Source organism: Crocuta crocuta, unplaced genomic scaffold (genome assembly GCF_008692635.1).
Source record: "Crocuta crocuta isolate KB4526 unplaced genomic scaffold, BGI_CrCroc_1.0 scaffold139, whole genome shotgun sequence".
Classification (NCBI taxonomy): Eukaryota; Metazoa; Chordata; class Mammalia; order Carnivora; family Hyaenidae; genus Crocuta; species Crocuta crocuta.
Genome location: NW_027533258.1, coordinates 7,603,297 through 7,615,362, shown reverse-complemented (window position 1 = coordinate 7,615,362; position 12,066 = coordinate 7,603,297). Strand labels below are relative to the sequence as shown.

General features: G+C 50.3%; 1 protein-coding gene across 6 annotated transcripts in view; it reads left to right on the top strand.

Annotated features, from left to right (window-relative positions):
* ADPRM (ADP-ribose/CDP-alcohol diphosphatase, manganese dependent) overlaps positions 1 to 11,659 on the top strand; it is an 11,840-nt gene extending 181 nt beyond the window's left edge. Inside the window, exons 2-6 of one of the 6 annotated variants that reach the window (XM_077746674.1) lie at positions 1,228 to 1,321; positions 3,307 to 3,547; positions 6,283 to 6,902; positions 7,689 to 7,805; positions 10,952 to 11,659. In XM_077746674.1, the coding sequence (XP_077602800.1) occupies positions 6,299 to 6,902; positions 7,689 to 7,805; positions 10,952 to 11,262 (1,032 nt within the window). In that variant the 5' untranslated portion in view covers positions 1,228 to 1,321; positions 3,307 to 3,547; positions 6,283 to 6,298 and the 3' untranslated portion in view covers positions 11,263 to 11,659. Of the gene's footprint in view, positions 1 to 1,227; positions 1,322 to 1,684; positions 1,767 to 3,306; positions 3,548 to 6,282; positions 6,903 to 7,688; positions 7,806 to 8,376; positions 8,538 to 10,951 lie in introns of those variants that run through there. The other 5 variants (XM_077746675.1, XM_077746676.1, XM_077746677.1 and 2 more) reach the window with 5 other exon arrangements.
* The last annotated feature ends 407 nt before the right edge of the window (positions 11,660 to 12,066 follow it).

Sequence of the window (12,066 nt, the reverse complement as noted above, 5' to 3'; positions counted from 1 at the left end):
GCCCGCGCCGAGCGCCCGAGCATCCCTGGGCCTCCCACGTCCGCGAAGGATTTGCCTCCTAAATCTCAACGTGTTTGCACTCTTAACGCCTCCCCTCCCCGCTGGATTGGCAAAACACAGGAAAATGCCCAATTCTCTTCCTGAACTTCGGATCACACCCCCGCGTGGCCTTCGTCGGCGAGCTTCCAGCGAGCAGCTCGCGCCCCGGTGGTTGGGGGCCTGGGGCGGCTGCGTCCGCGAGTCCGCGCCGCTGGCCCAGGACCGTCAAGTTGGGGCCCGGTGACGCCCGAGGTTCCTGATTCCCGAGTCCAGATGGGATTTTCTGGAAGTTCTGCTCCAAGTACATGGTGCACTTCAGATCGTTTTCAAAGCAAAATTTTCTGTCCTGGTTTTGCCCTTGGGTAACATTTTTTTTTTTTTTAATTCTCTTTATTTCTGTGGATTTGTTTGCCCAGGGAGTTTTCTCTCAGATTGCCAAAAGGATACAGAAACACCTTGCTCATTGAGGCAAGGAGCACATAAAATTATTGTTTATCTTTTTAAATTGCTCCTTTGCATGTTAAGTATGTCCATCATATAGCTTCAAACGCAGTGTTATTTTTATCTGGTCTGTTGAATTTTGTTTGCCAAAGTGATTCCTTCAATAGCTTTAGTCTTAATTTGTTTACCAAAGCATTTTTTTAACAACTATTTCTTTTTTTTTTAATTAAAAAACATTTTTAAAAATGTTTTATTTATGTTTGAGAGAGCGTGAGCAGGGGAGGGGCAGAGAGAGAGGGAGACGGAGAATCTGAAGCAGGCTCTGCGCTGATGGTAGCTATTCTGAGTGGAGGGGAGCTCAAACTCAGGAACCCTGGGATCATGACCTGAGCCGAAGGCGACGCTCAACTGACTGAGCCACCCAGGCGCCCTTACAACTATTTCATATTACACTTACAGTATTAAATAAAATCCTCCTTTCCCAAACCATTCCTGACCCGAAGTAGGTGTTTTATAAGTATACGTGGGATGAATTGCTGATCACACCTCTAACTAAGCCTCATTTCATGGATGCGTGAAACTCTAGTGTGAAAAGGTACCTAAGATATTTTCTAGTGTAAACCGGTCACTCTTATTATGTCTTTTAAGCCACGGAGATCAGCAAGGAAGTTTTCCCCCTTCAGTTTAGGTACTGTTTTTGAAAGAGGACGGAACCTAGGTAATATCATCTCATGTTTGTTCTGTCAGCAGTGACCAGGCCGATCTGATTTGGTACGCGGCGTAAAGTCAGGCTGCCTTGACTAGGACGGCGAGGCCCTGACTCTGTGTGGCTCCCAGCACGGTAACCTGTTTGCTGTGTCTCAGGTCCAGATTCCCGCCCCACGTGCCCAGACACAAACCCTTCCAGCCTCAGCTTTCCTGTTACTGCGATATTTAGCACACTTATAGGCCAAGACTGCCCCCCCCTTTCCCTTCCACAGCCACCCATCCCATGGGCTCTGCGTATGAAAACTCTGCTTACCCCACTGGCCGCCTTCCCCAAGACACTTCTGGCTGAGCCTTTGAGCATCTCTCTCTCTCGCTGTCGTTCCTCTTGCCTGTCTCTCCGTATTACTATCCAGACTTGTTTGCCCACTGCTTTGTTTTCCTTGGACAATAGTGTAGGGCTGTCTTCACATGCAGGTTCATCGTAGATGCTTGATGGACTTGGACGTGCAGCTTCAGCCTTCTGCCAGTCTTACTACAGAAGTTTTATTCGTTATCATCTTGTAGCAAGTTTCCAGAAAGTAAGCATCCTTGGGATGTTTCTTCCTGTTCTTTAAAAAAAAAAAACAACTTTTAATGCTTATTTATTTTTGAGAGAGAGAGAAAGACACAGAGGATGAGTGGGGGAGGGGCAGAGAGAGAGAGGGAGACACAGAATCCGAAGCAGGCTCCAGGCTCTGAGCTGTCAGCACAGAGCCCAGCGTGGGGCTTGAACCCATGAACTGTGAGATCATGACCCGAGCTGAAGTCGGATGCTTAACCGACTGAGCCACCCGGGTGCCCCTGTTTCTTCCTGTTCTTAAAAATCATTCAAACCTAAGGAAGTTTTCACAAAATGCTGCCTGCATATCATGCACCATGACTATTTGAAGGAGCTTTTGTAGGAATTGACTAATAAAGTTTTTGAAAATCTGGTAGAGTTTTCTACCATATTCTGTTTTATAAAAACCTGCAGCAGTTTTTGGTTATTTTGAGGTTCACCAGGCAGATATAATTTTCAGATAGATACTTAAAAGATAGCATGCATGCAGCGCCTTGTGATTTACAAGGTAGATCGCTATACAGTGTAAGTTAGTTGAATCTCACAAGTGCCGATGAGGATTATTTCACTCCGGGAACAACTGGGGCTGCAGTTCACTTCCAGGTCTTTGATTCCAGAGCCTTCAGCAGCCTGCCTGCTGCCTGGTAACTAAAACTTCGGTGATGTCACATATAATGGTGTGCAGTCCAAACTTTCAGAACAAAGTTCACTTGCAACCTGGGATTTTCCTTTCTTTTCAAGAGCATGTTATACTCTTAGTCTTCTAATTCATCTAGACTTGATCTTCTCTACAAATACATTTAAAAAAAAAACTTACAGACATTTAGAAACACACAGAAAAGTAGGGAGAGTAAACCTCATGTACCCATACTGGCTCAGTCGGTTAAGCATCCGACGCTCAGGTCATGATCTCACGGTTTGTGGGTTCGAGCCCCGCATCGGGCTCTGTGCTGGCAGCTCAGAGCCTGGAGCCTGCTTCTGATCCTGTGTCTGCCTCTCTCTCTGCCCCTCCACAGCTTATGCTCTGTCTCTCCGAAATAAAAACAGTAAAAAAAATTTTTTTTTAATATTAAAAAAAAAAAAACCGATTACCGTTTCCTCACCCGCTTCTGTGTGTGTGTCTGGTGGAGGGTGGTGGGCACTTTGAAGCGCTTCCGCCACTGGCATGTTTAGTAACCTGTTTCCCCACTGGAGGTGTCTTTTGAGTTTATCTCTCTGTCCACCAAAAGCAATCTTTCTGTGCTCCCCGCATCCTGTAGGACCAGACGAAAGACATTGAATTAGTTTGGTGGGTCCGTCCCTGTCCACTTGGGGTTTTCCTTTTCGACCCGCCTTACTCACTTCTGACTCTTCCTTGCGTGTGGCCTTGCCCCTCCCTCCTGCTTCCTGCCTTTCTCCTAACAGATTGCAGTACCGATTTTCATTTCTGTTCTTCAGAATAATTTCTTTATTTCATACAATGGTATGTTCCCTATCTTTAGCCTTATTTTCTTTTGTTTTCTTTTCTTTTCTTTTTTAAGGAGACTTCACACCCAGTGCAGAGCCCAGTGCGGGGCTCGAACTTGCAGCCCTGAGATCAAGACCCGAGCTGGGATCAAGAGTCGGATGGTTAACCGACTGAGCCACCCAGGTGCCCCAGCCTTATTGTTAAAAGCTGTACGACTGGGACATTACATGTCTCCTTTCTCCCACAGAACACATTACTGTTCCCGTGTGTGGCCCTTGATGCTTCTCCGCACGTTGCTGAATTTTCATTAAAAGGTTGGCAAATCTTAGTTTGCCCTGGCGTTTCTCTAAACTGCATTCCGGTGGAAGGTGTATCTGACGGGACCTTAGAGCCGGTTCCATTTGGCTTTACTGAGAGAACTTGATGGCCAGTAGAATGAAATGATCAACAGGGACAGGTGGGTCCAGGCACTCACCTAACGTTTCCAGGACTTGGCTTCTTCCCGTCATTCCGACCTCCTCCTGTCTGGCTTGGGTTTCCTCTCAGGCGGCCTTGCCTACATCTGCAGTCTTCGCCACCAGTTTTGCGCCGTGGCAGCAGTAGTTGGGCAGGTACCTCCAGCAACAGTCCCGGAGCTGGGGCCGGCTGACTCGCCTGGGTCACGGGCTTGCCCCTGACCGACCAGAGGGACGCCTCTGCCGCGAGCAGGGGAAGGTCTCACCACACGCACTGAGACGTGCACTGAGAGTGTGGGTGTCTGAGGAGACGGGGGTGCTGTTGACCAGACGCACAGGGAGTGAATACTGGGTAGGCAGGCGAGAATAATGGCTGTGTCCCGGAGAAGGTCAAGTTGAGTGGGACTAAAAGCTCCCGGTAGCAGATCCACTGTACAGGTGATCGCCTTACAACTTCTGGGTGTAAACACAAAAACAAACAGGCTCATCTGACAAGGGAGAACAGCTCCCAGAAGTCGTTTTCTCGGAAGCTTTGGTACTAATGTTCCGGGGACGCATTTACTCACTTCCCTTCTGGTTGGAGTTTCCCATGTGATTCCACACTCTTAAGTCACAAGTATCTGCAGCCCAGAACGACTACAGACTCATCAGACTTGGAGGTGTCGTAGATTTACCGTATCTGAGTTGTTCACCTTTCAGATCAGACGATCTGACCCACCTCCCACACGTTGACTGCCTCGCTGTCGACTGGGGTTTGCAGATGGGACTGTACGAGGAAGCGAGCACGGGAGGGGGAAAAAAGCGTAAGGACGCCAAGCCACTTTCCAGGACCGCCATCCTTTCTAGGGCTTCTTTGCGTGTGTCAGGGCTCGGGTTCCCCCGGCCCGGCTAAGGAGGAAAGGAGTGGGAGCGCCTGTCGGGTGGATCCAGTGGAATCGTGGCTTTTGTGAACAGCAGGTTCAGAATAAAGAGGCCTGTGGTCCTCAAGCCGCATTCAACTCTGGCCCTTCTGCTGACGGGAGTGTTGCCCTCACCTCTGACAGCAGCGGTCTGTCGACGAGGACCGCACACGCTGTACGTCCCAGTAGCTGGAATGTGAATTTAGAAATTCCAAATGAATTTGTTGTTTTAGAAACAACTAGGCCTTAATAAACTTAGATACCACAGCACAGTTTATTACTGTAGACTTAGAATAAGAATAGTCCATGACTTAGGACCATAGCCTTTGGTTTAAAAAAAAAATTTTTTTTTTAATGTTTATTTTTGAGAGAGACAGAGTGTGAACGGGGGAGGGGCAGAGAGAGAGGGAGACACACACAGGATCTGACACAGGCTCCAGGCTCTGAGCTGTCCGCACAGGGCCAGACGCAGGGCTCAAACCCAGAAACTGAGATCATGACCTGAGCTGAAGTCAGATGCTTAACTGACTGAGCCACCCAGGCGCCCCTGATTTTTCTCTTAATCTTTAGTGTTCTTAGCTCTTTTAAGGCATTAGAAATGATTATAAATTTAGATTATAAACAAGCTAATAAAATAATAGCTTCTCAGGACTAAATCCCTTGTTCTTGGCTAGTGAGGCAGGACACAGATCACGTGTGAGAAGGAAAGATTATGTAGTTTCCATTTCACTTGTGGGTACAGGGTACCTAATGTTCAGGTTAAGAAAAGCTGGTTCAAATTAGAATCTAGCTATTCAAGAAGCAGGAACGTTATCTCTCAGTCACATCGATATTATAGTTCGTACGCTGGATTTTGTTTGTTTAAAATGATTCCTCTCGGGGTGCCCGGGTGGCTTAGTCGGTTAAGCGTCCGACTTTCGCTCAGGTCATGATCTCGCGGTTGGTGGGTTCGAGCCCCGCGTTGGGCTCTGTGCTGACTGCCAGCTCAGAGCCTGGAGCCTGTTTCAGAGTCTGTCACTCCCTCTCTCTCTGACCCTCCCCTGCTCATGCTGTCTCTCTCTCCTAGAAATAAATAAAACATTAAAAAACAAAACAAAACAAAATAAAATGATTCCTCTCGTGTCTTTATTTTCTCTCCCTGTTATTCCAGATGTAAAACACGAGAAAGTTATTTCGGGTGACGTAGTCACCAAAGAAGAGAAAAGACCAGCCTGACACAGAAATAGTCTCTAAGGGGAATCTCACGTATCAAGTACATCACATGAGTGTAACACAACGTTCTGAAAAAAAGGATCCTGACATTTTTGATAGAATTGATTTGGTGTTTGTAGAAGAACGTACTGTGCGTGTGTCTGTTTGTAAAATGACAAATTCTGTCACATGTGACTTTGACTTTCCTGGAATTAGAATGCCTGTTCACGATAGGATAGCACCCTTTGGTAGATTGTTACTGTCGTGAAGAATACAGGCGATCGTGTACCTTACGATGAGAAAATGGAACCGTGTCAAAGACGTGAGAGTTTGGACCCAAGACAGTCGACTTTAAGACTATGGACTTCTCTCTAACGTGCCGCCTGGCGGGTTAACGCTCAACATTCACCTTCCCGTTCTCTTCAGTGCATTTAGGAGAGTGAGCTGTGTATGACGTGGCTATCCTTTTTAACTTTATTTTGTTTTACTTACGTATTTTTTTAGACCCCGTGTGGAGGTTATGGATGATGGCAAGCCCAGTCCTGGGCCACTGAGCGAGACCTCCGAATTCCTCTTCTCCTTTGGAGTCATAGCAGATATTCAGTATGCCGACTTGGAGGATGGCTATAACTTCCAGGGAAACAGGCGGCGCTACTACAGACACAGCCTGGTCCACTTGCAGGGCGCCATCGAGCACTGGAACACAGCCGGCAGCCCGCCCCGCTGTGTGCTCCAGCTGGGGGACGTCATCGACGGATACAACGCGCAGTATAAAACCTCCGAGAAGTCGCTGGAGCTCGTTATGAGCACATTCCAGACGCTGAAAGCGCCCGTGCATCACACGTGGGGGAACCACGAGTTCTACAACTTCAGCAGACACTACCTAACCAATTCCAAACTGAACACAAAGTTTCTGGAAGACCAGATTGTGCGCCACCCCGAGACCGTGCCTTCCGAGAGCTACTATGCTTACCATTTTGTACCGTTCCCCCAGTTCCGGTTCATCTTGCTGGATGCTTACGACCTGAGCGTCTTAGGCGTGGACCAGTCCTCTGCAAAGTACCAGCAGTGTCTGAAGATACTGAGGGGTCACAATCCAAACTCGGAATTGAACAGTCCTCAAGGTGAATTATTCCTTTGAGCTGAGAATCTAATACATTGTCTTTAAATTCTTCAGCTACCTTTTATTCAGCAGGAAGATGGACGATTAAGGTAAAAGTATATTGTCGCCATTTTTCAGGGTCCAGATTTCTCACAGGCCTCATGGTGCGTGGATTGGTTGCCGCTGGTTAAGGATGCGCTTCACGGATGTCTGAATGTCCTGGGCCAGGCCGTTTTTCTAGGGCTAGCTAGTCAGAGCCATAAGCAATGCTGACGGCTTCCCTTCTCTTTTTAATGGGTTGAGTGGAGGAAACAGAGACGTAGATGGGCGGGACCAGTGATACATGAAACAAATGAAATTACTTCCATGGTGATAAATCCTACCAAGAAAATCACATAGAGCGTTACAGGGATCACCTGCTGTTTTGGCTTCGGTGGTCAGAGGAGATGGCCTCTCCCAAGAGAAGCTCATGGAAGTGGAAACCTGCACGGTTGGAAGGAGTCGTCTTTCGGGGGTGTGGGGTGGGCGGAGTGTTGGGGACAGAGGGCGGGACAGGGCAGGGTGCCCCGCGGAGGGCGCCTTGGGCATCAGGACGCAGGAGAAGGTCCGTGAGGTAAGCAGAGCAGGCGCACAGCACAGCACGATTCATCCCTGCGTCGCCCTGAATCCTGGTGGTTTCTTGTTTTAAGTCAGCTGCTGCCTAATATTCCTAAAGGTACAGGTGTCCCCATGTTAGCCGAGTTCAAATGCCCAAAGGAGGGAAAAACTGAACACGCTTGATGGGTCTAACGTACCTCATTCATTTCAGGACTGTCTGAGCCCCAGTTTGTCCAGTTCAACGGAGGATTCAGCCAAGAGCAGCTGAACTGGTTGAACGAAGTTCTCACCTTCTCGGACACAAACCAGGAAAAGGTGGTGATTGTGAGTAAGTATTTCAATTACTTGGTCACAGCAGCATTTTAGAGGATGGGAGAATTAGGTCGACCGCGTGCTAGTAATGTTTACATTGCGATGTCCTCTTGCTGTGAAATGAATGCTTCCTCTTCTTTTTAATGTTGAGAACCTGAGTATAAGACCGACATTTATGGCCCAGCCAGGAAAGAACTGTAAAATAGCAAAAACATGTTGCCATATGTTAGTGCCTGGGAGTTGGCCTTTTAGGTCTCAAAGTAGAATTTCAGCACATGGGATCAGTGTACGTGTACAGTTGACTCTTGAACGCCGTGGGGGACGGGGCGCCACCCCCTGCAGTGTCGAAAATCCACATACAACTTGTGATTCCCTAGAAGCTTAAATGACACATGGCCTCCTATTGGCTTGGAGCCTCATGGAGAACATAAACAGTTGATTGACATATATTTTGTCTGTTTTAACGTGTATTCTGTGCCATATTCTTACAAGTGAGCTAGCGGGGAGAAAGTATTGTTAAGGGAATCGTAGGGAAGAGAAGAACGTTGACAGCACTGTAAAATCTGTGTCTGCGTGCACCCACGCAGGTCAGGCCTTTGTCCACGGTCAGCTGTAACGCCCGAGTGCGAAGTTCAGTCCAGGCCCCACACCAGACCTCTGCCAGCCGTCACTGTGGCCCCGACAGAGGCGTCTGCTGTTGAGTTGGCAGTAAAGCTGGGAACGAGTGCGGGTGCGAGATGGCCTGGCGGTGAGGACGTCACTCCTGGAGTCGGGGCTGCCGCGCCATCACGAGCAGATGGGGGTTGCACGACTTCCGCTTAGAATCACCTTTCACAGACACGCTGCTGTCGCAGGCTCTAGGGACCTGGAGGTGCTTCAGTGCCCTCAGCAGCAGGCGTGCGCACGCACACGGAGAGCTGACTTTGGATTTGCGGTGTGGCTGGTGTCCTTGGCCTGGGGTCTGCGTTTCGATCCTTGCTGTAGAATTGATGGTGACAGCTGAGAAGACTGTGCTTGGGGTCGCAGGGATGCCATGCCGTCCCGTGCACGGGAGCTCGTGTGACCGTGTGAGCCCAGGAGCCCATGTGAGCCGTGTGACCCCGGGACCCATGTGAGCCGTCTGACCCTGGGTGTTCGGTGAGCCATGTGACCCGGGGTAAATGCGGAACCACAGACTGGCTTCCCGAGTATTGTATCACATGGAATTACGGACATGAGAACCCCTTGGAAACAGCAGGAGGTTCTGACGGTCGGCGGAACAGAAGCGCACATCTGCACGTAGGGCTCACCTGGTGATCGGTTCCTGCCGCGGGAAAGCGTGTGGATGGAGTAGGGGTGTTGCGGCGGCCGTTACATCAGGTGTCCTTCTGAGCCACAAGGTGCCCCGGGGCCCCTGGTGTGACACTCCCTGGCTCTTCAGCAGCCGGGCTCGTTCTCGACTTGTCTCTGTTCAGCTTCCCGCTGCCAGGCCGGGCCTGTCACTTCAGAGGACGTGAGCGGAAAGGGACCTACAGGTCATACCTCAAACCTGCCAGTTTCAAAGATCAGGAAACAGAAATGAAGTAACGTGGATCTTGCAGTGGCGCATGATTTCGGCGGGAACTGGGGTCCGCCCCATGTCCTTCCCCGCCCCGTCCTGCCTTGCCCGTTTTTTTACTGCAGGAACCTGCCTCCGTTATCTGTCTCTTAGTTTCTCCCTTTTCCCGTAAGCTGAGAATCCGATGAACAAACCTTTAGCAACTGAGCATGTGCGGTTTTCTATGGCAAAGTTTAAAATGGCTGATAAGCAATTTTCTTTCATTTTACTGTGCTCTTTTGCTTGACTTTTGGGTACTCTGGTCATTTGGCTGTGCACTTGGGGCTTGGCCGTGCACTTGGGAGGGTAGCACAGCTGTGGGCAGAGATCTGGTGGGGGCCCTGCAGCAGGAGGGGTTTTGGGTGGAGAATTCGGCAACTGGGGTTTGGAAATGTGAAGTCTCAAGGCCGGGAGATATCACGGGAGATGCTGAGAAGCAGTTTGGGTGTTTGAGTCTGAAATTCACAGTGGGGAGGCCGGGCAGGACTTGGAAGACTACTCGTGACCCTCGGGACGGATTCCTGGATCACAGGGCATTAGGTGCAGGCAGAGGAGCGAAGCCCAGGGACTGGGTATCCAGGCGCTTTCAGGAAGGAGTGGGGAGGAAGAATTCTGGAAACGTCCATGGAGCTGGGAGGAAGACAGGGAGGACAGGGGAGGTTCCTGCAGCCCAGGGCCGCTTGGACAGGGAGATGGTCCCTGTGTCACTTGAGTCATATGGCCGCTTGGTCTGTAAAGCCACCTGGCCTCTCTGGGCCCGGAGCCCTTAGCATGGCCTCAGGAGCAGGTGGGTCATGCACATGCAAACTCTTAAGTTCTTGGGGCGCCTTTGGTTCTTTAGGGGGCTGTTGACACTATATTACAAACTAATAGATAAAAACAGAATAAAAATTCAGGATAAATGTCAGAATAGAAGTAACAGTTTGCAGGAACAGAAAAGGAAAGTGACTCATGGGGAAGGAGTGAAGCTGAGTGAGCTGTTGTGCCCGCGCCGCGGAATGACAGGTGGCGTGACCTCACGTGTGTCCCGGCGTCAGGAGCTCGAGATTCCCGGGGTTCTCCCTGCACACACCTGCCGTGGGACCTTGAACAAATAGTCCCTGCTGTACCTCGCTTTTCGCATCTGTTAATTGGCTCCGGCTAGCTTGCTCTCATGGAGGTGTTGAAAATGGCACGAATCCGTTTTAAAGCATTGAGTGTCTGTGTAGATGACGTATAACCCGTTGACCCATCCCGGAACGGTTCCTAAATCTAGGAGCACCTCTTTCTGCGTCTCTAAGCAGACGGGTGAGACTGGACCCCAGCACAGCGTCTGTGTCCGGGTCTCTTGGTGTCCGTGCGTCCTCAGGCGCCGTGGGGAGCTCGGCGGTCCTGGCCTCGCCCCTTGTGCGGACCGTCCCCCCGTCTGCACGCCGCGGGGCTGTGGGTGCAGAGCAGCCAGAGCTTCGCGTGTGTGCGCACTCGCTGGGCTTAGTCGATCTGGAACAATGGGCCTTTTTCCCCCGCGTGCTAGCTTTTAGCCATTTATTTTGATGAAAGAGATATTTCCTGATTGGCTCATAACTCTTCTTCTCTTTAACTGACAGGCCACCTCCCCATTTACCCCGAGGCCTCGGACAGTGTGTGCCTGGCCTGGAACTACAGAGATGCCCTGGCCGTGATTTGGTCCCACAAGTGTGTGGTGTGTTTCTTTGCCGGTCACACTCACGACGGCGGCTACTCTGAGGACCCCTTTGGTGTGCACCACGTCAACCTAGAGGGCGTGATAGAGACGGCGCCGGACAGCCAGGCGTTCGGCACAGTCTACGTCTACCCTGACAAGATGCTCTTGAAAGGGAAGGGCCGGGTTCCAGACAGAGTCATGAGTTACAAGCGGGGGAACGCTCTCCAGGCTTAGTCTGCGTGATCTCGTTTTACCTCTATGGAAAGAGAGTGGCCTCGCTCGGTGTTTTTGTTCCTCTGCCCCCAGAATCCTCAGTCCCCCGTTTGGCATTCTGTTCACGTAACAAAATGTATTTGTGGCCTCCGTGCGCACCAGCTCACGAGATGCTCTGAAACGTCATTTTTGGATGACAGATCCCGAGCTGAGGACTGGACACGAAGCGAGTGAAGTGGCGTGAATAAACCAGGGCAGAGGCCGAGGGGGCTGGTGGAGTCCGCCAGACAGACTTCATTTAGCCTGACGGGAAATCAGGCTAGTTTTTTCTTTTTTTAAACCAAGGAGGACGTAGAGGATGTATTCATAGATTAACTGTGTAACTTAAAATTCGTAATAAAAAAATGAAGTAAGCTCAGGTCAACTCTGTGTATCCTGCCGTGTGCACGAGCTCTGGACATTTTTTGCTCAGAATACCCAGCATATTTGTACGGTTACTGGCTTGCATTCCTGTCCTGTAAACAAGTCAGTTGCTTAATGGGTGAATGCGTGGCCTCTCCCGCGCGAGGCTGTGAGGAGGGCCCCCAGAGAAGTCACGCGGTCCCCTCGGGATTCTCAGCAAGGCAGGACCAAGGGCCGGTGCGGCCGTGCACCTGCTGCTGCGGCCTCTGGGCAGCAGCGAGGGCCGTGGGAGGCCATGGGGCTGAACGAATGACTCTCCGCTCCCTGTATAGACAGACGCTCCCTGTATAGACAGACGGGACACGCTAACCTGCTTGACCCATGTGCTGAGGCTTCTTTCTGGAAACTGACTAGATGGGAACG